This window comes from Protopterus annectens, chromosome 9.part0 (genome assembly GCF_019279795.1).
Source record: "Protopterus annectens isolate FY-2018-M chromosome 9.part0, PAN1.0, whole genome shotgun sequence".
Classification (NCBI taxonomy): Eukaryota; Metazoa; Chordata; order Ceratodontiformes; family Protopteridae; genus Protopterus; species Protopterus annectens.
This window is the reverse complement of record NC_056743.1, coordinates 1,941,867,187-1,941,892,334: the sequence shown is the minus strand read 5'-3', so window position 1 is coordinate 1,941,892,334 and position 25,148 is coordinate 1,941,867,187. Positions and strand designations below refer to the sequence as shown.

General features: G+C 40.0%; 2 protein-coding genes across 2 annotated transcripts in view; one reads left to right on the top strand and one right to left on the bottom strand.

Annotated features, from left to right (window-relative positions):
- LOC122810839 (zinc finger protein 11-like) overlaps positions 1 to 6,416 on the top strand; it is a 90,620-nt gene extending 84,204 nt beyond the window's left edge. The window contains exons 2-3 of the mRNA XM_044082394.1: positions 4,213 to 5,092; positions 5,483 to 6,416. Of these exons, the coding sequence (XP_043938329.1) occupies positions 4,213 to 5,092; positions 5,483 to 6,416 (1,814 nt within the window). The remainder of the gene's footprint in view (positions 1 to 4,212; positions 5,093 to 5,482) is intronic.
- The window catches only part of RTBDN (retbindin), a 431,720-nt gene that overhangs the window by 395,740 nt on the left and 10,832 nt on the right, over positions 1 to 25,148 (bottom strand). The gene's annotated exons all lie outside the window — the stretch shown is intronic.

Here is a 25,148-nt window from a genome sequence, read left to right as displayed (position 1 = left end):
GTAACAATTCAATTAAGATTTTAGTGAACAGACATATTTAGTATTCGAAATGAATGTTCCATTAGATGGTTGAGTTTGTTATTTTAGAATGATATTTATTTATTTAGTTTAGGTTAAAATGTGAATCAGTGTTACATAGTCTTATAGTATATTAACAATGTCTCACAACAATTGTTGATATAATTGAATAATAGACATTTCAATTGTTTAATTTCCCGCCTCTTCTTGTATTTAAATGAAATGGATTTTCACTGTTTTATATCTGAAGAAGCGTAGAGGTGTCTACGCGAAAGCGCTCATTCTCTCTTTTACATCAATAAAGAATCATTTATGGATTTTATTGGAACGTATTGACTATTCACATTGTGGAGAGATGACCTGTTTTTTGTCTTCATCATTCCTCTTCACAGACTATGTATCTATAGAGTGGTGCACAGCAACAGTTATTCTGCTCCACAAAGGTGGATCCACAACAGACCCTGACTAGCTTGGTCTGCAAGGCTATGGAACGCATCATCATGGAACTCATTAACAGAGACATTGGGAACCTCCAAACACTGGACCCTACCCAGTTCGGCTTCGTTAAGGGCAGATCATGCCTCCTGAACCTGGTGGACTTCTTTGAGACAGTTACCAAGGCTATAGATGAGGGAAAGGTAGTACACACAGCCTACCTAGACCTCACAAAGGCCTTTGACACCATTCCCCATTCTGGCATTATAGACAAGCTCATCAGCCTGAACATAAACCCCTATGTCACAAAATGGGTTGCCAATTGGCTCATGGACAGAACCCACATGGTGAGAGTTGCAGGAGCTAGGTCTGACTCTAAACCGGTTACAAGTAGCATTCCCCAGGGCACAGTCCTAGGCCCCCTCCTGTTCAGCATATACTTCTCAGAGGTACAGACAAGCACAGGAGGACTATGGCTGACTAAGTACACAGACGACTGCAAACTAGGGGCTATAATTGACTCACCTGCTGACACAGACATCCTCTAAAAGGGTCTCACTGAGACAGATACCTGGTGTCAAAATCATGGCCTCAAGCTAAATGTCAAAAAGTGCATAGTTATTCCCTTTGGAAATAACAAAGTACCCACAAACTACCACATAGGTGGCAGTCCCCTAAATACGGGAAACGTAATAAGGGATCTGGGGACCCAAGTAGATAATAATCACTCCTTTGATAATCACATTGCCAAAGTGGTTAGAAAATCCTTCTATGTGGCCCACTTAATGACAAAAGGGTTTGCATCCAGATTAAAAGAGATCATTGTGCCCCTCTACTCATCCCTCATCAGACCCATTATAGAGTACAATGCCCCATTTGGGATGTACCTTACAAGACACCTGCAACAGATGGAAAGACCAAAGAAGTACCTCACCAAGAGGATCACTGGCCTCAAACAGATGCCCTATGCAGCTCGACTGAAGAAACTCCAGCTGTACTCTGTTGCATACCGCCTGCTCAGAGGTGATCTCTGCCTGACATATAAGGCCATGTCCAACCCAGAATTGATGGACATGCTCCACCTAAAGAAAACCTTATCCCCTCGAGTCACACGCTCTAGGGATCTAAACCTCATCACAACAATAAATAGGATGTGCTGGAGGGATAGATTCCTGTCCCAGAGACTTCCCATGCTTTGGAACAAGATTCCAATCTACATTAGGCAGAGCTCCTCGCTAGCACTCTTCAAGAGAAACCTTAACGAGTGGATGGGAAACAGAAAGTTTACCCCGGGGATCACTTCAGTGGCACTGCTGGACAGAGGCAAAGGGAACTAATCTAGGGGGGCGGCGAAAGCCAAAACATTGTGGCTAGGCTTATAAATGCCTTCGGGCAGATAGCCTAGTACCTACCTATGAACCCATAAATATAACATTTTTACTCTGTTAAAATATTGATTATTTCATTGATTTGTGTGTACATTTTATGTAATGTTTTTCTAAATGTTCTTGTATAACTGATTCTGATTTCAATTTTTTTGCTACAATTGTATTATCTTTCTGTAGACTGTATTTTTCTTGGAGATTTTCTCTTTGGGTCTCCACTGAAAATGGGCCACAAGCCCAGTTGGACCAACCCGGTTAACAAATGTCAATAAATAAATAAATAAATACATATTAGCTGAAAAAACTGAATAGCAATTAAAAGGAAACTCAAGAATTATTGCTAGCCTTGAGAGAGACACTGCCATTTATTTTACATTTGTTCTTTACTAAGACACAATGTCTTAGAGACTACAGATATTATTGATATGAAGAACAGAGACAAGCATTGTGAATCTCATGAGTCACATGATTCTTTAATAAGAAAAATAATAGCTTATGATATAAGAAATGATGAAACAAAGGCAGACTATTAAGGTCAAATCATATGTAGTAACTATACCTTTAAGCACAAGTGGAAGGGTTATCCTGCTTTTAATAACTAATGTAGTTGAATACATTTTAGAAAATAAATTTTTTCTAAGACACGTACAATAAAAAACAATAGTTTAAAAGAATTTGTATATTGTTGAATAAAAATATGAAAATGAACTTTTTGGCATTAGTACTGAAGTAAAAAAAAAGTTTGATAAAGTTAAGTCTGAAAATGTCTCAGAAGAGAAGCATAGCAGAAACTAATGAAGGCAGGCAGTTGACAGGAAAGATTGTGAATAAGAAGCTAAAAGTTGGAACAGATACATGTGCAGAGTGCAATATTTTGTCTGCAGATATTGTTAAGAACTGGGACTCAGCATCGCTCAGAAGAGAACTGTCTACATGCAAACACAAAACACACACACACACTGTGTGTGTGTGTGTGTGTGTGTGTGTGTGTGTGTCTATGAAAGAATGAGAAAGTAGTTCAGAAAATCATTATTTTTGGACAAATATTAGAATTTGCATGGAACTGTTAAGTCTCAAGTTCTGTGGCATTTCTGTAGGTCTTCCTTTATCTTAGTTAAAATATGAAATAATTCAAATGCATTTAGAACAGAAAACATTAATGCCTATGATTTGAAATCTTGTTACAATGTATATGATGTTGCTTCACTTCATGAGGAAATTACGGTTTGTTCCCAGCTCTGGAATGAGTGAAGACAAGTCTTGGGGAGTTTTTTGCCATTTGTATGTGAAGGGCCAGACAGTAAATTATTTCAGTAAACAGTTGGAAAAATTCATATGGTACAGTATTTATAGGTCAGGAAGGGAAGTTGCAGGGGTTGATTTCCTGGCAGTATTTTTATTCTTACTTGCTGGAAAATTTGTAGGACTACTTGTTATTTTCATTCTGTAATGCTAGTCACCTCAAGAATGCGTAACTGTAGAACATCCCCAATTATTTTCTCTGAACATAATATTCCTTGTTTAGATTATTGCCATAATTTGACCAGTTTTGATGCTGTTCAGCTATGTTTATTTCAATATTTTGTTACTTCATTTTCCTTTTGCAGATTCTGTATGGCTTGTCCAACAGAGTTGATTTAATTTCAGGAACCCACTTTGGGAGCCTTTCTTGATATTCAGTGATTGTAAGGCAAAGAACTAATCCTGGATGGGACATCAGTTCATTTCAGGATACACACTCACAGTCACTCACATACTGCATGCATACCTTCAGGCAATTTGGAGGAACATCGATTCACCTACAGCATATGTTTGAAGTGTAGGATTAAATTTCACTGCCAGGCAAAGCCCCACCTGGGCACAGGGCGGACATGCAGACCCCAAACAGAAGAATTCTCAGCTAGGAACTAAACTACATAACGAAGTACTGTGAGACAGCAGTGCAGGAACCAAGGTATATAACCAAGTACTATGAGACAGCAGTGCAGGAACCAAGCTACATAACCAAGCACTACGAGACAGCAGTGCTGGAACCAAGCTACATAACCAAGCTCTATGAGACAGCACTGTTGGAACTAAGCTACATAACCAAGTACTATGAGACAGCAGTGCAGGAACTAAACTACATAACCAAGCACTATGACACAGCAGTGCAGGAGCCAAGCTACATAACAAAGTACTATGATACAGCAGTGCAGGAACCAAACTACATAACCAAGCACTATGACACAGCAGAGCAGGAACCAAGCTACATAACCAAGCACTATGAGACAGCAGTGCTGGAAGTGAACTACATAACCAAGCACTATGAGACAGCAGTACAGGGACCAAGCACTATAAGGCAGCAGTACAGGAACCAAACTACATAACCAAGGACTACGAGTCAGCAGTGCTGGAACCAAACTACATAACCAAGACTATGAGTCAGCAGTGCAGGAAACAAACTACATAACCAAGCACTATGACACAGCAGAGCAGGAACCAAGCTACATAACCCAGCACTATGAGACAGCAGTGCAGGAGCCAAGCTACATAACCAAGTACTATGACACAGCAGTGCTGAAACCAAACTACATAACTAACCACTATGAGACAGCAGTGCAGGAACCAAGCTACATAACCAAGCACTATGACACAGCAGTGCAGGAACCAAGCTACATAACCAAGTACTATGAGACAGCAGTGCAGGAGCTAAGCTACATAACCAAGTACTATGAGACAGCAGTGCAGGAACCAAACTACATAACCAAGCACTATGAGACAGCAGTGCTGGAACCAAGCTACATAACCAAGTGCTATGAGACAGCAGTGCTGCAACCAAGCTACATAACCAAGCACTATGAGACAGCAGTGCTGCAACCAAACTACACAACCAAGCAGTATGAGATAGCAGTGCTGGAACCAAGCTACATAACCAAGCACTATGAGAGAGCAGTGCTGGAACCAAGCTACATAACCAAGCACTATGACACAGCAGTGCTGGAACCAAGCTACATAACCAAGCACTATGAGACAACAGCGTTGCAACCAAACTACACAACCAAGCACTATGAGACAGCAGTGCAGGAACCAAGCTACATAACCAAGCACTATGAGACAACAGTGCTGGAACCAAGCTACATAACCAAGCACTATGAAACAGCAGTGCCGGAACCAAACTACATAACCAAGCACTATGAGACAGCAGTGCAGAAACCAAGCTACATAACAAAGCACTATGAGACAGCAATGCTGGAACTAAGCTACATAACCAAGTACTATGAGACAGCAGTGCAGGAACCAAGCTACATAACCAAGACTACGAGTCAGCAGTGCTGGAACCAAGCTACATAACCAAGTACTATGAGACAGTAGTGCAGGAACAAGCTACATAACCAAGTACTGTGAGACAGCAGTGCAGGAGCTAAGCTGCATAACCAAGTACTATGACACAGCAATGCAGGAACCAAGCTACATAACCAAGTACTATGACACAGCAGTGCTCTAACCAAGCTACATAATCAAGGTCTATGAGACAGCACTGTTGGAACTAAGCTACATAACCAAGCACTATGAGACAGCAAAGCAGGAACCAAGCTACATAACCAAGTACTATGAGACAGCAGTGGTGGAACCAAGCTACATAACTAACCACTATGAAACAGCAGTGCTGGAACCAAGCACTATGAGACAGCAGTGCAGGAACCAAGCTACATAACCAAGTACTATGACACAGCAGAGCAGGAACCAAGCTACATAAACCAGCACTATGAGACAGCAGTGCTGGAACCAAGCTACATAACCAAGTACTATGAGACAGCAGTGCAGGAACCAAGCTACATAACCAAGTACTATGAGACAGCAGTGCAGGAACCAAGCTACATAACCAAGCACTATGATACAGCAGTCCAGGAACCAAGCTACATAACCAAGCACTATGAGACAGCAGTGCAGGAACCAAGCTACATAACCAAGCACTATGACACAGCAGAGCAGGAACCAAGCTACATAACCAAGAGCTATGATACAGCAGTGCAGGAACCAAGCTACATAACCAAGCACTATGATACAGCAGTGCAGGAACCAAGCTACATAACCAAGCACTATGATACAGCAGTGCAGGAACCAAGCTACATAACCAAGCACTATGAGACAGCAGTGCAGGAACCAAGCTACATAACCAAGCACTATGACACAGCAGAGCAGGAACCAAGCTACATAACCAAGAGCTATGATACAGCAGTGCGGGAACCAAGCTACATAACCAAGTACTATGAGACAGCAGTGCCAGAGCCAAGGTACATAACCAAGTACTATGAGACAGCAGTGCCAGAGCCAAGCTACATAACCAAGCACTATGACACAGCAGTGCTGGAACCAAGCTACATAACCAAGCACTATGAGACAGCAGTGCTGGAACCAAGCTACACAACCAAGCATTATGAGATAACAGAGCAGGAACCAAGCTACATAACTAAGAGCTTTGAGACAGCAGTGGTGGAACCAAGCTACATAACCCAGCACTATGAGACATCACTGTTAGAACCAAGTTGCATAACCAAGCACTATGAGACAGCAGTTCTGACTGCTACATCTTAGAACATACTTTGATAGATTTACAATAAAAATACCCTTTTTTCATCACTGGAGGAAATGGACCTGTATTGCAGGTGGTGAGGAATGGCATTCTATGAAGAAAGCAGGGAGGGTGCAATGTATGTGGAAAAACATAAATAAAATGAGCATGAGTCTTAGACAAAATGTATGCTACAAAGCCAATATGCAAGCCCTGATTTACAATGAAGTACAACAGTAGAACAGTTAGGGGAAATGGTACCTGGACAGATAGCATCGGATGTCCAAAAAAGTTTGCTCAGACAGCACAATAGGAACCATCAGTACTGTATGCTCTTAAAAAGGAAGATGCAAGTTGGGTGTGGATGGAATTGGGGTAGTAGATCACAGGAATGGAAGAACGTTCAAGGCAGAATTTGAGCAGTAGATGTGGGGGGAGATGGGGCAGAGCTGGTAACAATTTTCACAGACTTCTTTGGAGAAAAAGTCGCTATAATAAGGAAATATTAAATGCTGTTAATCAGCAATATTGAGTTTTTAAAAAACACACCTTTTCCTCACTTATTCTGCTAATGTTGCCTGATAAATATTGAGGGAAGGAGATTCATATGATATCAATTTGGGGACTACAAATGACTTGGCATTAGATTATCCATCTATTATTTGCCTATCAGATGCTTACTTTAAGCAGTACTCATTATCAAGCTGTTACCAGATGCATACAAGTTTATTTTTAGTGGGAAAAGATGCAGAATGGTTAGCACAATGGCCAAGATTTAAATATAATGTTGTATCACCAGTAAGATAAGAGCTAAACATGTAATTTGGTTAAGGGTCTTTGTAGTAGATGCAGAAGCGAAATCAAGTGTTAGTGGGATGGCTTCAGCATGCATCAAACTCATATTTACTTTAGAGGGAATCAAAGATTTCTTTTATAGTGAGCGACCATTGCTGTGTTTCAGGTCTGGACTGGGTATGGCAAGATATTGCTGTTCAGAACTTAGCAGAGAACAACAGGAAATGTGGGAGCACTGGTCATTTTAACAGCACATGCTAAATACAAAGAGTATGCCATATATATGGGAATTAAGGGCACATGATGTATATGTGACTTGTTATACAGTGGTCTGTTTGAGCATTACTCCATGTCTTGTGAAGCAAAGTTAGGATCTGGGAGGATTATGAGGACAGGCAAGAACCATCAATGACTACTACAACAGGAGGTAAAAAGGATGAAATGGCATGGATGATGAGTTGTTATGTTTTCTGAGCACCCTACTGTTCAGTAAGGAGCTTAAAAGGATTCAACTGATAGTAAAACGGCTTACCTTTTCACTGCTCTGAAACAGGAAGATATGGTGGCATTATTTTATGTACTTACACCCATTAAACAGCATCATTTAACAAGTTCTCAGCATCCCATGTATGCAAGTTATGTTTTCTATTAATTCCTTTATCTAACGGTCAATTGGCACTCCCAGTTAACATCCCCCCTTTAAAATTAGACAAATGGGGTTAAGGGGGTGCCAGACCCTAACAAACAGAATTAACTGAAGATATAGTTTGCCAGACACCTTGATCAAGGAAATACCTCATATCATGTTCTCAAAAGCAGTATAGGTTAGAGGTATTATAAAATTACACTGATAAGGCATTACAGTTCTCAGAGTGAGGAAATAGTGCAGGAAAAGAGTTGAAGAGGAGGAAGGCTTTATTATTTTAAAAGATTGTTAGAGGGGGAAAATATATACATATCTCTCATAACGATGGAGTGTAAGGCTGTAGCTTTAAATGTAAATAGCATAAGCAGTTTGTTTGGAAGGAAATTAATGATTTTGTATTTATCAACTTAAACTGGATGTGCAAGACCACCGAGTGACCATCATGAGGATGCAGAGGAAGCTGGGAAATGTGGGAAGGTCCCTCTTTGTCAGTCTCAAGTCCAACCCAGATTTGGGTATGGCAGTATTAAGTTCAGAGTGGAGTAGACTATATGTTTTCCTTCAGAGATACATCTAAGAGCAGCTCTACATGTGAATAAATTATGACATTTAGAATACAGTCAATTTTATAAAACTCAGTGAAACCTTTTAAGAGATGAACTGCTCATGAATTTACTTTTAATCTGCATTCGTTAACCGGGGTAGAGCACTGAACAACATGAACTTTTTTTCAGACTTAGCACTGTCTAGCTAACTGACTTGCTCAGTCACACAGTAAGTGAATGGAGGCTAAAGGATTCAAACCCTGGACTGAAGGAAACAGTTCATTAATGGCTCATAAGCCTAATCTTCTCTAATTGTGAGTTCCACCTTTGTTCATTTAAGTGAGATTAGTATTTTAGGGAGTTTCAACTTTGTGTTTTAGAGAATAAGAAAGAATCGAGAATTAACATGGATGTCAGAACATTCTCTGAGTTAATTATTCTTTAAGTTAGATGGTATGAGCTACTCAATAACATGATGTGATGAAAGTACATTCATAAGACATTATAAAATTTCCCAGATAACAGATATATAGGTTCACAGGAAGGTACTAGACTATTGACCCTAGGGCCTATATAAGCCTAGCCAAGAAGGTACCCTGGCTTTCGCCACCCAAAAAATTATTTTCCTGTGCCACTCTCGAGCAGAGCCACATAAATGATCCTGAGGTGAATTTCTTATTTCCCATCCAATCATATATGGGGTAGGCAATAATAATAATAATACTACAGTTAAAGGAAGTTTATTTTCATACCATTATATGTTTTAACATCATTCTTTCTGCACCTTGCCCCAAAGTGATGAACAAGCCCTCACCCAAACTGGCCCATTCAATTCTATAGACCCCAACCACTCCATGACATTAGGAGAGCAAGATGAGAGTCATGGATCATGGATATCATCCAGAAGGGTTAAGAGATTTTTATATAGGTTCATAGGTGTTTACTAGGCTAACAACCAGAAGGGCCTTTTTAAGCCTAGCCATGCATCCCAAATCTCTGACAAGTTCTCATACCCTTGATAAGCGTAAGCATGGGCCTGGGAGATCAACCATTTACTGGTTACCTGTTTGCATTAGAGACATAGGTGCCAAACCAGGGATGAATTTCCATTTTCCCATTCAGTTGTCCAAGTTGCACTTGAATTGGATTAGGGAGGAACTCTGCTTCACATGGATGGGGAGCCTGTTCCATAGACGGGCTAGTCTCTGGGATACATACCTATCTCTCCAGCAGGTCCTATTTAGATCACAGGCAAGGTTTAAGTCTTTAGAATGGGTAATTCTGCTACTGTTTGTTTTGTGGATATACAGGAGGTCCATCAGAGTGGGGTCTGACAATGCCCTGTATGCCAGGCATAGATCTCCCCTCAAAAGCCTGTAGGAGACAGAAGACAGAATACAAGGATAGGGCCTTGAGCTGGTCTGCACAGGACATATTACTTACACCCTGTATTATTTTAGAGAGGAACCTCTGTGGACATTCCATTTGTTGGATATGCCTGGTTAGGTACATACCAAAGGGGGCATTGTACTCAATGATAGGTCTGATGAATGCCGAATACAGTGGAACAATGACTTCCTTGGATTTAGATGCCATACCTTTGTTTATAAGTTGCTCAACAGTGAATAATTTACTCACCACTGTAGACATGTGATGATCAAATGCTAGATTACTATCTATGTGTGTCCCTAAGTCCTTGACTACTGGGTCAACTCTAAGGGGTGTTGTCAATATGATAGTTACCAGGGATAGATGACTTCCCAAAGGATACTATTATACATTTCTTGGCGTTACTTTTACTCCATGGCTCTGCCACCAGTGGTTTGTCTGTGTCAGCCCCTCCTGGAGAACATTTGTATCAGTGTGAGATTCAATGACAGCTCCTAATTTGCAATCATCTGCAAATTTAGTCAGCCAGAAACCACTGACATTGGCCTTGACTTCTGAGAAGTAAATGCCAAAAAAGAGCGGTCCAAGGACTGATCCCTGAAGGACTCCACTTGTGACTGGCCTCTTTGTACAGGTGGACCCCTCAATTTTACCTTCCTGGGTCCTGTATGTGAGCCAGTTGGCTATCCACTGTGTGACATGCAGGTTTGTACCTAACCTCTTGAGTTTGTCAACAATTCCCAAGTGGGGTACTGTGCCAAATGCCTTGGCCAGGTCAAGGTAGGCAGTTTGGTTTGGTGACCTTCTCAAAGAAGTCCACCAGGCTGAGTAGGCATGATCTACCCTTGATGAAACCAAACTGGCTGGGTCCAGTGTCTGGAGGTTTACTATCTCTCTATTGATCATCTCCCTGATAATTCTTTCCATGGCTTTACGTATAAGACTAGTCAGACTCATGGGTCTGTAGTTTCCAGGGTCTGTAGATAGCCCACCTTTGTGCAGAAGGATGACTATTGTCTTTCTCCATTCATGAGGCACAAAGCCTGTTTTGAGGCTACAGTTAAACAGTAATTCCAGAGGCCCTGATAGGTCATGTTTCATGCTATTTAGAAGGCATCCTGGGATATTGTCTGGACCCATTGATGCAGTGTTCTTGGTCTTAGGGAGAGCATTAAGAACCTGTTCCATAGTAATAGTAGGGGGAGTTATATATGATGATATTTCCTGAGGGAAGGTTAAGGGGGAGAGAGGAGTAAAGTTGGAGCTAAATTTATCAGCCAGGAGGTTTGCTATGTCTTCTGGCTCAGTATTGGTGGCTCCATTTACAATGAGCTCTGCACACAATTGTGTATTGCCTTTGAGGTTGCGGACATAACTAAAGAATGCTTTGTGGTTGTCCTTGACCTGGGAGGCCAAACTTACCTCAAATTTGGCTTTGCTAGACTTTATTTGTTCTCTGAGTTGTTTGTTTAGTTTGATGAGAGTGCTTTTATCTAGCTGGGTGCTGCACTTCCTAATTTTTGCCATGATTTTCTTCATCCTGTTATACATCTGTTTGATTTTGTGATTCCACCAGGGTGGCTTGTTTTTTGAGTTAGTTCTGTACTTTTTTTCTGGTGGGTACAACTGCCTTTATGCAGCTATTAACATGCTTGTACAGGGTTTATGTGAACAGTTCTACATAGGCAGAAGCATTCTCATGGTTTATGGGGGCTTGAAATTTTGCTAGGTTCTCACTTAAAAGCAGGAGGTTAGTTTTAGAATAGTTCTTGAATATTCCAGGTTTAGCTAGGGGTCCAGGTTTTATTTTTACTTTAAAGGGAGACCATTTTGTGATGTGACCTTACCAGGAAAGGCATTACAGCAGAAGGTGTGCTGCAGTCACCCATATTAATGAGGACCAGATCCAGTATGGTTGCACCTCTGGTTGGTGTACTGACTATCTGGTCCAGGGAGTTTGTATTTACAAAATCCAGGAATCTCTGTGCATGTACGTTTGATGTTGTATAGGATTCCCAGTTAATTGTGGGGTAATTAAAGTCACCCATGAATATGGTATTGGGTTGGATGGTTAGTGATTCTATATGGTATAGGTTTTCTGGGTCATTTAAATACATGGTATGGGTTTCGAGAGGGATCTATAGCTTGCAAGGAAGTGGTATTGGATTTTACCTATGGTGATTTGAACATGGAGCAGCTCAAGTGCATTGTCCTCTTTGACCAGCCTTGAAGTATATTTATTTTTGATGTAAATAGAGACACCTGCACCTTTAATCCCTGCCTGTGAAGTAGCTGTTCTAAATGTGTGTAAGGCATTACAACCTTGTACAGTTGGTGTGCTCTGTGCAGCTTTAAACCATGTCTCAGTGACCTCAAAGACATCAGCATTCTCTAGGGTAAAGAGAGCTTCTAGAGAGTAGAGGTTTTTGTTTAGGCTCCTATCATTGAGCAGTAACACCCTTAGATTTTTCTTGGTTTTGATTTGCTATGTCGGAAGTACTTTCAGTTTGGCATTGCCTAAAAAAAAGCTCCATGGGGGAAAACAATGTTTTAGCTAATATTTGAAAGCCTAGAGGGGAGATGTGCAGACTATCCCTGACAAAGCAGCATGATCTGTTGACCATCTCCTTCCATGCTGACAAATATTGCACCCCTTAGAATGACACCAGAAACTAAGTCAATTATTAAAGTCAATCATCTTTTGTTCTTATTGTGGCATCATCCTGTATGTTCCAAGCACCCACTCCTGTTAGCCAGAAAACATAGCACAAAGCATGCTGTAACAGACCCAGTGTAAGTGTGTGCTCCTGCATACCCAAGCTTTCCAGTTAGTTTGCTTGTGTACCCCACGCTGGGCTCATTCTTTCTAAAGTCCCAAAGTCCACGAGCTGTAGTACATGGCCTTTGCCAAGACAAAATGTTTGCAATGGGACTCTGCCAACATCTTCCTCCAGGGATGGATGATCCACCATTGTCTGCTTAGTTCCACGTTAGCTCATCCAGTGCTTAGGCCAGTAATCAAACTTAGGTCATCTGGGATGCAGTCGGGGTCAAAACCTCACAGAAATTAATATGGTGTCCATAAATGGGAGAAGACCTTGACAGTTTTCTGATCAAATGCTAGAAATTCCAGATTTTAACAACGTCAGCAGACCAAATTGTTTTAAGAGGGAAGGTTAATACAATTTATGAATGGTGGATGTCATTAAGGAAAAAATATATATATTCCATTCTGCTCAAACTACTGAGTTCATGAATGGGAAAAACTGTCATATTAAATCTTCATAACTCCCATGATGCCTTTTGATCAGAATGAATGCAATTGTCTTGTTTTATATACTCTGTATTCATCAAATCAGATGCTGCAGTGAACATTTAAATAATTTAACAGCATTAAAAGTAACAGGAGAGAATAAAATATTACTGAGGATATGTCTAACACAAAGTTGTGATGATAATGCCCTGAATGCACATAATACAAACATTAATGTGAAGTGTCAAGAATTGATATGAAAACATTGTTTATGTGGGACACAATACACCAGCCTTCCATCTGCATTCTTCTAGGTAAGTGTCAGTCCACATATATTCTCTGTTAAATCAGATAATCAGCATTAAAGCTCCACCACAACAGAGAAAAGGGAAAAAATTAGGTTTTCGTAAAAAAGCTACACCACGATAGAGAAAAGGGACACAATTTGGTTTTGGTAAAATTCCTCAAATTTTCTTTCTCTGTTGATTTGCAAATTTGAAGAAGGAAATTTTTGAATTACATTACTCATATGTGAACTAAGTACTTATATTTTAAAGAAATATATGTAGTTTACTGAAAGGTAATCCAAAAAAGGCATTGCCGGTTATATAGAGAAGAGAAAGCAGAACTGCATAAAGAAAGGTTAGGACCAGGGAAAGAAGTAAAACTAAGAATGACTAAATATTACCTTTCAGGTGAGGAAGATTAGAAAAGGACAACTAATTTGAAACTTTGAAAAAGTAGGGAATGGAGGTTTATAGATGGATAGAATAAAACCGAGTGTCACGGTGAACTTTTTCCTCCTAACAACTTCCCCCTCTATCTATAACATATCTGCAGGAGACTGCACTCATCTGTATGTAAAAACATACAGACATTATCCAGAACCAGATTTTAGACTATACTGAGTTTTTTTAGAATGTTAGACTGCGGTGTGGATGCTACGGTAGCGTTGTCGCCTCACAGTAAGACGTCCTGTTTGATTCTCAGGCTAGAGCGTCTTCTGTGTGGAAACATGCGTGAATGGGCGTACCTTCGTTGAAGGTTGTGTGTCAGGGCCGGCAACCTGGCACGTAAAAATCTACTGCCAATCATTAGCGGACCGGAGTTCCGCTGTGGTGACCCCTAACTGGGAACAGCCGAAAGACACAAACAAACAAACTGACTTTTTAGAATGTTACTGTAATCTGTATTGTATACACATTATGAACAGATGGTTCTTGCTGACCATTTTATGTACCATATCCAAATACATGCATCAAGCATGACATTTTACAAATTGTGTATTTGAATGGGAACCTGTGGAACGAGTGAAATGTGCTTTGCTACATAATGTTTTCAGGGTCATAGTGAAAAGGGACATTTGGATCTATCCACTTAAGCAGTTAACAAATGAACTGATCTTAAAAAAGATAAGAGACATACTTTGCAGAGAACATAAACCTAAGATATAGTTTTACAGATATAATTATGTTAGGGTGAGTTATTGGAGAACATTTTACTCTGTGCAAAGTTATTATTAATGTTGCATGTTATAACGTGCTCTACATAAAATTATTAAAAAAAAGTTATCACAATGACAGAAATGCATAACTGAATTGCAAAGTAGACAGATTTCACAACAATTATGTAAAGGTCTTATAATCCTGAAATAAAAAATGGATATAGAGCAGATTAAGATTAGCAGGATTTGCATTTATTAAATATTGTTTACGCATTCCTGTGAAGATTATTTATGTTAGGTTACAATAGTAAGGTATTAAGTGTAGAGGATTAAGGGTATGAGCTTCCAATATACTTTATTCTGTAGTCTAGAGTTTGATTCCCTTGGTTTCCAATTGCTGCTATGTAACTTGACGGTGCTCTCAGGTTCTTCCTGAAAAAGGGTTATGTCAAGTGGGTTTAGTTGTCAACAAATTAATGCAATAAAATAAATAAGTAAATAGTATATGTAACATAGTTTATGTTAGTCCCAAGTAAACTGTGAGATTCACCTTGAACATAAGGGAGACCTTTAAATCTATTTTTTTTAATTTAGGAAAAAAAAGGTATTTATTACTGTGGATCAGACTGCTTGGTTAATAATGTCACTTTGCTATGAGTCAGCCGATATTCCTGGGTTTTACAGAATCAGCTTACGGATTATACATCACCAGAACAACAATGAATGGACAGATTAAAAAATGAAGTGCACTTCAGGGCAGGATTAAAACAAGACCAGTAAAATAAAGCTCCTGCATACATAACCAAGCACTATGAGACAGCAAAGCAGGAACCAAGCTACATAAACAAGCTCTATGAGACAGCAGTGCTGGAACCAAGCTACATAACTAACCACTATGAAATAGCAGTGCTGGAACCAAGTACTATGAGACAGCAGTGCTGGAACCAAGCTACATAACTAACCACTATGAAACAGCAGTAGTCAGTAGTCAGTAACTAAGCAGACCACCAGTTAGGCACTTGCTGTTTGCACTACATTAAGGAAAAAGGATCGTGGTGACATCTTCTGTTCCATGAGGTGAGACGGTGTGGTAGGCTGTACCCCCAGATTTATTGATGTACACTGATGATTTATGCTAGATGATTGGCATAGTTTGCTGCACACATTATATAAAAAGTCAGCAGGAGTGTTAGAATCTATTCACATCAAAAATCCAAAGGATATATAGATGTAAAGAGTATCCATTAATATCCAAGGTACAATCTTCCAGCACCATGCAATGTAAATATTGGGTATTTACTAATGATTAAAGGACAGAAATATATGTTACTGGAGGTATGGGAAAAGCAAAGCTGAAATTGTACATTAGGTAGCAAAATATATATTTTTTTATTGTAAGAGAGAAGGATAAATTAAGATATCTCAGTAGGACAGATTAAGATATTCCCGAAGATTTAGGAAGAATCCTATTACTTGCACTAAGAGGTGCGATAAACAGGGTTTGGTTCCATGATCCAGAAAAATGTGATTCAGAGACATGTTAGCCCCATTGAAGAAAGACTTCATTATTGGCTAACTTGCATGTCTCTGAATCACCCTTAACTTACCTTGAGTGCAAATCATCACTTTCCTGGAGTAGTAACACTGATGGCCCAAGTATTGCATTGATGCAGACAACCCTTCATTCACTCACAGACACACATGGGTCTATATTATGTGATCAAAGAATCTCTTCTTCGATCACATAATAATCGACACAATTACAAGTGAACGCTGTAAACTGCGAATGGCCACGTCCTCGAATTTTGTTCCTCGGGAAAAAATTCACCTGGCCATAAAATAAAAAACAGTTTAAAACACTAATCGAGTGAGGGGATTCACCCCCCACACCCCTCGATGTGAGGGGCTGTGCCCCCCACCTCCCTAACTAAATATTCCAACTCCAAGACTGCTCTACATTGAAGAAAAGGGAGATTCCCGGTAACGGCCAACTGAATTTTTTCCCCGAGGAAAAAAATTTGAGGACGTGGCCGTTCACGGTTTACAGTGTTCGCTGTATATGTGTCAATTATTATGTGTTTGAAGATGAGATTCTTCGATCACATAATATAGACCCCCCCCCACACACACACACACACATACCACATACTTCTCACCTTTTCTTGAGCTATTAGAACATCCCCGATGCCTCTTCTAATTTATTTGTCTCTGCTGTCATAAATCATGGATCCTTACAGTCAGTCAATAATTTCAGATGTTACAGCTTCATTCTTCTTATTGTTAGTAAAAGGCATCATGATGCTACAGCTGTTCTATTAACTCTTTAAATGAGTCCAGGTAATTGTGTAAAATATTCCCTGGTGTCATGTAGTGTACATCCTGGCTTTGTACTGAAGCTTCCCCCAAATGGATACACTCCTTCTGTTGCCTGTTAATAGGTTCCCTTTCCCTTGTAACTCATGCACTGATGCAATCATGCCAGACATTAGAGTTTCATACCTCTTGAGATGTAAAATAATCCCAGCTGGACTAATGTAGGGTCAAAAAGCTTTTCATCTTTTACTTCACATATTTTTTTATTCGATTTTAACACTTAAGTAATGTTTTCAGCTATCCCTGGTGTCCAGTAGTAGTGCAGAGGACTAATCTCACTTGTGGTAGGGTGCAGGGTTTGAATCTGTTTTAGTGCCTTTAGGGCATACTATATACAGTATCCCTGGTGTCTAGAGTTGTCCATTGGCCCATATCATCTTTCTTCTTGTTTTATTTTTTTAAGTGCCTTTAATGCACAATCTGAAGGGTTATCTGAAGTATACAGTGTTCCCAATGACCCTAAGTGACACTGAGGCATGATGTGAAAGAATTATCATTGTTTTTTAGTGTCCCCCCAACCCATGTCTTGTTTAAATGTCATTAAGGCATGACGTTAAAGAGTTATCTCTGGTGTCAAGTGTCCCCAATGGCCGTAACTGTCACTAAGTCATGATGTGAAATAGTTATCGCTGGTGTCTAGTGTTTGCCCCAACCAATGTTTTGTTTAAGTGTTGTTAAGGCATGACATTAAAGAGTTATCCCTGGTTGCTACTGTACACCCCAATGTTGCAGGATTTACTGGTTAGTCTAGGGGAGAGTGTAAGTATGGTTGCCGCCTAACCCCCCTCCCATACACATACAAATCTACTTACCCTATACCCTTACTAACCCCCCACTGTGACTTGTCAAACAGATACACACTGAAACATGCACTAACACCAGATACTTTCACACAATGGCTTATGTAAACAGGCATGTATATAGAGACACCACACACAGTACACATTTCTACAAAAATATACTACTTTAAATGGGGGCAAATCACCCACACCTTATATACTTGGTGCTGGAGCAGTTGTCTCAGAAAGAATGGATGCAAAATATCTGGTATTCAGCAGGGGAGGCAGGGCTCTGCTGAACAGTAGTAAAGTCACTAGTATAGGCGTTCATAGGTTGCTCATCTGCCATCAGACAGGCAGAGACTCCTCTTTCAGGTAACTTTCTGCTACATTTCTGATTCCTCAGCTGGTCACCTTCTATGGCAGAACATGGTCAAACAGATGATCTCCCACTGTATGCTCCAGTGATTACTCATTATAGTGGAAGAACATGTTTTGGAAGTTAATGCGGTAGCATGCTGGGGCACACCCTAAGTCATTATTCTGGATGGAACTCAGGGTACACAGATTCAAGACAGCAACCCTACTAAGGTGGGATGTGTATATGATGGATGGATTAAGTCTTCTAGCTTCTGGAGATTTACCAAATTGACTAGTAGGTGGGAATCTTTTCTTAAGACTTATCAGATCATAATCCATTTAGGGTAATATCAGTGCTGTAGCTGAGTAATGAATGTGAACTAAGATCACCCATAGGGTAGAAGGAATGGGGAAGATGAATCAGCTGTAGCTGAGTAACGAATGTGAACTAAGATTACCCACAGGGTAGAAGGAATGGGGAATATGAATCAGCTGTAGCTGAGTAATGAATGCAAACTAAGATCACCTGCAGGGTAGAAGGAATGGGGAAGATGAATCAGCTGTAGCTGAGTAATGAATGTGAACTAAGATCATGCAAAGGGTGGAAGAAATGGGGAAGATGAATCAGCTGTAGCTGAGTAATGAATGTGAACTAAGATCACCTGCAGGGTAGAAGGAATGGGGAAGATGTATCAGCTGTAGCTGAGTAACGAATGTGGACTAAGATCACTCGCAAGGTAGAAGGAATGGGGAATATGAATCAGCTGTAGCTGAGTAACGAATGCAAACTAAGATTACCCACAGGGTAGAAGGAATGGGGAAGATGAATCAGCTGTACCTGAGTAATGAATGCGGACTAAGATCACCTGCAGGTTGGAAGGAATGGGGAAGATGAATCAGCTATTGCTGAGTAATGAATGCAGACTAAGATAACCCGCAGGGTAGAAGGAATGGGGAAGATGTATCAGCTGTAGCTGAGTAACGAATGTGGACTAAGATCAATCGCAGGGTAGAAGGAATGGGGAAGATGAATCAGCTGTAGCTGAGGAACGAATGTCAACTAAGATCACCTGCAGGGTAGAAGGAATGGGGAAGATTAATCAGATACTGACTGAACTAGATATGACATGACTGGCACTTGCTGAGCTGGAGAAAAATACATGGCACACCTAGGGTTCATCTGGAATGCAACACATATATTTAATGCCATGGCACACCTGGGGGGTATCTGACATAAAGCATGTATTTAATGCCATGGCATCTGGGAGGGACATCCAACATAATGTATGTATTTAATGATGTGGCACACTTGGGGGTATCTGACATAACACATGTATTTAATGCCATGGCACACTTGGGGGGCATCCATCATAATGAATGTATTTAATGCCATGGCACACTTGGGGAGGGATGCAACATAATGCATGCATTTAATGCCATGGCACACTTGGGGGGGCATCCATCATAATGCATGTATTTAATGCCATGACACACTTGGGGAGGGATGCAACATAATGCATGTGTTTAATGCCATGGCACACTTGGGGGGCATCCAACATAACTCATGTATTTAATGCCATGGCACACTTGGGAGGCATCTGACAATGCATGTATGCAATGTCATGGCACACTTGGAAGGCATCTGACATAATGCATGTATTTAATGCCGTGGCACACCTGGGGGCATCTGACATAATACATGTATTGAATGCCGTGGCACATCTGGGGGGGGGTCATCAGACATAACACATGTATTTAATGCCAGGGCACACTTAGGGGGCATCTGACATAATGCATGCATTTAATGCCATGGCAAAGTTTGGGGGCATCCAACATAATGCATGTATTTAATGCCATGGCACATTTGGGAGGCATCCAACATTGTGTCATGGCACTAAATACATGCACTCTTGGGTGGCATCCGACATAATGTGCGTATTTAATGCTATGGCACACCTGGGGGCATCTGACATAACGCATGTATTTAATGCTTCAGCAGGAAGTAGGATCAAGTGATCATGGAATCTAGGGGACTCCTGCACTAATGAGGTGGGGATACCCAAATCTGATACTGCTTAAAGTCTTGGACTGTAAGGGCTGACATGACACCTGGAGAAATATCCACAGTGTAGGTGGGATGGGTCAGGTGACTGACAGGAGGACAGAGAAACTAGATGTCTTTTGGTGCAGAATGCGCACAGTCACTATCCCTTGGAGGGGAGTGGTACCTGCAGTGGGCATCCTGGAGGTGGGATCTCAATCTGCGTAGCAACTGTCTAAAGGTATCTCTTTTTTAATGAGTGCAGTTGCAGGGGGAGGGCTTGTTAGTATCCAGGGGCAGGTATAGGAAGTTACAGAAAAAAGTTGTAATTGCCAGGATGCCAGCATGAGAAATCTATCTGATTCATAGAATAATAAGTCTGCAGTAGTAGAAACGCTTGATTTATTATACAAGATAAAAACTTTCAGGAAACACCCTTCCTCAGTTATCATTACAATTCATTTAAAAGTACAATACATTTTATACCCTTCATTGCATAGTAGCACATGACACAGCCAGCCAATAAAATATCAAATTCAATTAGCAGTCATTAATCAAGTAAAACATTACGTTACTTACAATAAAAGAAATATGCAAACATTTTAAAAAGACATACTCCCATGTCATTTATATTGCATTTGCTTCTCCACTAAATATGGTTTTATAGTTATCATATTATTTAAACCGGGAAACTTGTCAGCATCTAATCTAGTAATCCACAATCTATCTGATGTCTGCCTGAGTATTACCACTTGATACTTGTCACCCTAAGAGATATTGGGCTATACCACTACTATCGAATGAATGGGCTTGAGTCAGAGAGGGTGATGCTGTCTCCCTAGCAGAGCTGGGGATTTGAGTCAGAAGGGGAGGCTTGACAGCAAGTAGACATATAAAAAGCATCTCTATAGAAAGCAAGTTTCTATTACTGTGCAGCACATCTGGGCACACCTGCAAAGATCTGATCCTTATGTTTGTTTTAATGTAACCCACAGTACTTTTTTCCCTACACGCTCAGACATACACACACACACACACACACACACACACAAAATCTGTCTGAGAAACATGACTATTCCTGACAACGCATTTGATGATGAAAAAACATATTTCCTAAAGCTGCCAGTTACATCTTGCAGCTATGTGTGACTCCAGGGGTTACTTAAGAAGGGGCACACTTAAGGCAAGCCCCTGTGATGATGATGTTGTTGGGCAAATTATTTTCAGATAGAAGTTGAGTGAAAAGCCAATGCTGACATCACTTCTGTAAACAACACTTAACATTTCTCTGATATCAATGCCTTTTAAGCACCTCCTCACTTAAGTACTAAAGTGTGAATCCATTCTGCTACTAGATGGAAAAACCAAGCTTACAATTTCTTTCAAGTCTGAAACCTCACACAAGCTCCTCCTTCCTCCAAATTCTGTCAGTAGTATGGACACCAGTATGTCTCTTCTGAGCCAAAGGAAGTCCGTGACTTCAATGCCTCGAGCATAAATACTGATGCTTGTGGCATCTTACCTATTGAGAACAACACATAATATATATGGCATTACTTCAGCAGGTCTGCAATCTGTCTCAACAGTTTCCTAAACTGTTGAAACAAGTGTTTAAAGTGCTACACATTTTAAATGGGATATGGGGCAGTGAAGTACCTTGTGAATGATGGGGAAGTCACTGCTGTCTGCAAACAGATGCCGTCTCCGTGTGGCTATAGTAAGCTTTCCTTATGCTGCCTCATAATTACTCTTACAAGGCGGTCAGTAAAATACCACTCTTCATTATACACTTGCGTCAGTGACTATAATCACCTAATCCCTTCCCCCAGTGTAGCAACTGTTAATCCTTGACAGCATAATAAGTTACTGGCTCACTGTTTATTCTCTGCAATCTTTATTCACATTTTGGCAAGCTGTTTATAATTCACTTTGTGTTACAAGGCCTAATTTGTATTCTGACACAGGGCAGTTTACAGGCCTGTGGTACATTGATCACCCAGATCCCCTTTTGAATAAGCAAATATAAATGATGGGCGATAATTTTCATACTCAAATGAAATAGTAAATGTGTGTGACAAAACTAGCAACAAAAACAAATCCACATAATTTTGGATTATATACAGAATCATTCCACAAGAGTAATTTGAATGCATAATGCAGATGTCTTCCTGTTACCTTTGTTGGCAAAACTCTGATGTGAAATGATTGATCCCAGTTGAAAGTGCATGAACTGCTTTGCTTCCCTGCTCAGCAGGCAGTAGTTAAGTGCATGCACTAAACTGCTAAACAGACGACTGATCTAATCTCATCTGTTCCACCTGCATACTGTGTGATGCACAAGTAAAGCGATTTGATTCTGTTAACAATTCATTCTAAATTCAGCAAAGCTCTACTTAATACAGCTTTCCTGATTAAACTATCTTACAGCTCCATTTCTAGAAAGACAATGCATTCTGAACCAAACTGCTAAATACATCATGTAGCAATTCTAAAATGTCTTGTATATAAAAAAACGACACACTGCTAACCCCAAATGACACAATATGTCATCTTCAGAGATTTTTACTCTTTGTTTTTTACGTATTTATTTATTTTCTTTTGTTAACCGGAGTAGAACAGTGATCCCAATAAACCATTTTCAGGCTCAGCCTGGAAGAATACAACAAACAGAAGATAACAAAGTTGAAATTTTCATATAGATGGAAACACATAGATGTGTAATAAAAAATGTGTTTTACAAGCAAGATAGCTTATTTTTCTTTATCCTATTTCATTTTTAAGATTACATCAGGCTTTGCTCTGTAGTGTTGTTTCACATTTATGAACACTGTTTTTATGCCTTATAATCTGATTGCTAGTTGAACTGTTATCATTAGAATAAGCACAGTGCTACAAATATTCTGACCCATGTATCCAAACCAGCATCAGGCCAGTGTCATCACTGGACTACAAAGAAAACAAGACTTTTGAAGTGCTGTAAGCCATGCTGGTAATAACCCCAATGGAGAGACAGTTCATGCTCCTGTTGAATCAATTTATGTAGAACAATACTGTGGGCATGAAAAGTACATGTAGAACCTACTGAGCCTTAGAAGGTGTAATGAGCTAGGAGTGCCCCTGCCCAGTATATCAGAAAGACTTTGGTTTGTTTCCCACAGCGTCTTGTTGCATAATGTCTAATTATATAATGTTTACCTTCGTATGTTGCTGGATCGCAAATGAAAACAGGCATTTGCACCTAATGGCACCAACCAACTTCCAAAGAAACAAATCTGCATATACAAAATAAGGCACAGCTGACGGAACTGCACTAAAAAAAAAAACACTACGGCAGATTTTTGTTTGGTCTTCAGTTACCATGAAAGACTATGCCTGCAGCCATCCTGACCTTGACTTTAAAAATTTTCCTTATTCACAATATCTGGCTAGAGTAACTCACAGAAGGGACATATTTATTGATATGTGATTTACTACTACAGCCTGTCAATTATTTTTATTATTTTTTTAATTATGGATGAAGCTATGGCCATCTGATATGACAATTATCAAACTCTGCATAAAGGCTGACTATGTTGTCTGGGGTACAACAGCAAGTTTAAACTAATATAGCCATGCTCTTCCTTTGTGAGACTTAACCGCTATTCTTCACATATTGACCATGTTTACTTTCTAAGAACATTGAAGACATGTAGTTTATTGAGTCTATTAATTTAATATTTTATGTGGTGCCCCAGCCCTTTTCTCACCCTTTCTTCTTCTTTTGCAATCATTCCTGAATCTCTCAAATGATTTGCATTTTGCCACTGTTTTCAGAAATGCTTTTCAGGGCGTCACCACTCTCTCAGTGGAAAAGCATTCCCTTAGGTTGTATGAACTCCCCTCCAGTTGTCATCCCTGTCCCCTTCAACCATTCTTTCCTGTCAAAGTGCAACCCTGAAACCTGCTCTCCTGTCAATCCATCCCACTTCTATCTTGCTTTCCTCTCATTCAGTGTACACATATAAAGAGCTAGCTGTTATTTTTATATCCCATTTCCTCAGCTTCCCTCACTCTTTTGATAGCTTGCAGTATGCACTTTCTAACAGCCTAATCTATCTGGTACAAGCAGGATTTGATAGTGTCACTCTGCAACCTAAAAGACAAAGAAGTGGTCACAGATGCACCCAGAATTTCATGGTGCTGAAATCTGAGACAGATCTTACTCCAGGGAAACAAAACCTTTCAATACACATTACACACCTGAAAAATGGATTCCACAGTTATGGATCCAGCAACCTATGTGAACAAAGAGCTGTCCTTTGATCACCATGTATCCACTGTTACTAGGAAGTTATTTGTTTACTGCACAGCTTATATCTAAAGATATTTCACCTAAATTCAGGGATATAATTGTTCTAATATTCTCAGCAGTCATTAGGCTAATCATTGAGAATAATACCCTTTCATACCTGTCAGAACACCTGTCAGAACTGGAACAACCACAATGCTTTCTCACTAAAAAATCAAGGACCTAATTCATAAAAACTGCAGACCATCTCAAAGCCTTGTCCCTCTTGTTAGTCTCATACAGGCTACTGAGAGACAGCCTCTACATTGTGTACAGAGCTTCAACACACCCTATTCTGTTAGGTTTATTTCACATTTTCAAGTCTAGTGGTATCAGAAACATCTGCTCAAGGAATCTCAATCTCTATTGCAAGATAAATAGAACATATTGGAAGGACAGACGTATCACAGGGAGTACCACTTCTTTGGAATTGTCCTCCTCTGAACATAAAACAAAGTACTTCTGTTACTCTATTCAAATGTAATTTGGATGAATGGATGGGTGACTGCAAATTTATCCATGGTTTAGCACCGCATTCCTTCATGGATAGGGGAACATCTAAACGTCCCATTGTATCCTTGTTTGGCCCATCTCTGGGTTATTTGTATGAAAAATATAAGGGCTGCAAACTCCCATGGGAAAGTAAGAATAGGTTCTTAAGATCCTCACAGCTCAACAGCCTGGTAAGTACATATGAACCTATAAAAACAGCAAATAAATGCACACGTTGATAGATAATCTCTTCAGTTCTGTGACACTGCAGTACTTAATTGTCTGTTTATGTTTTCAATTGTAATGTAGCT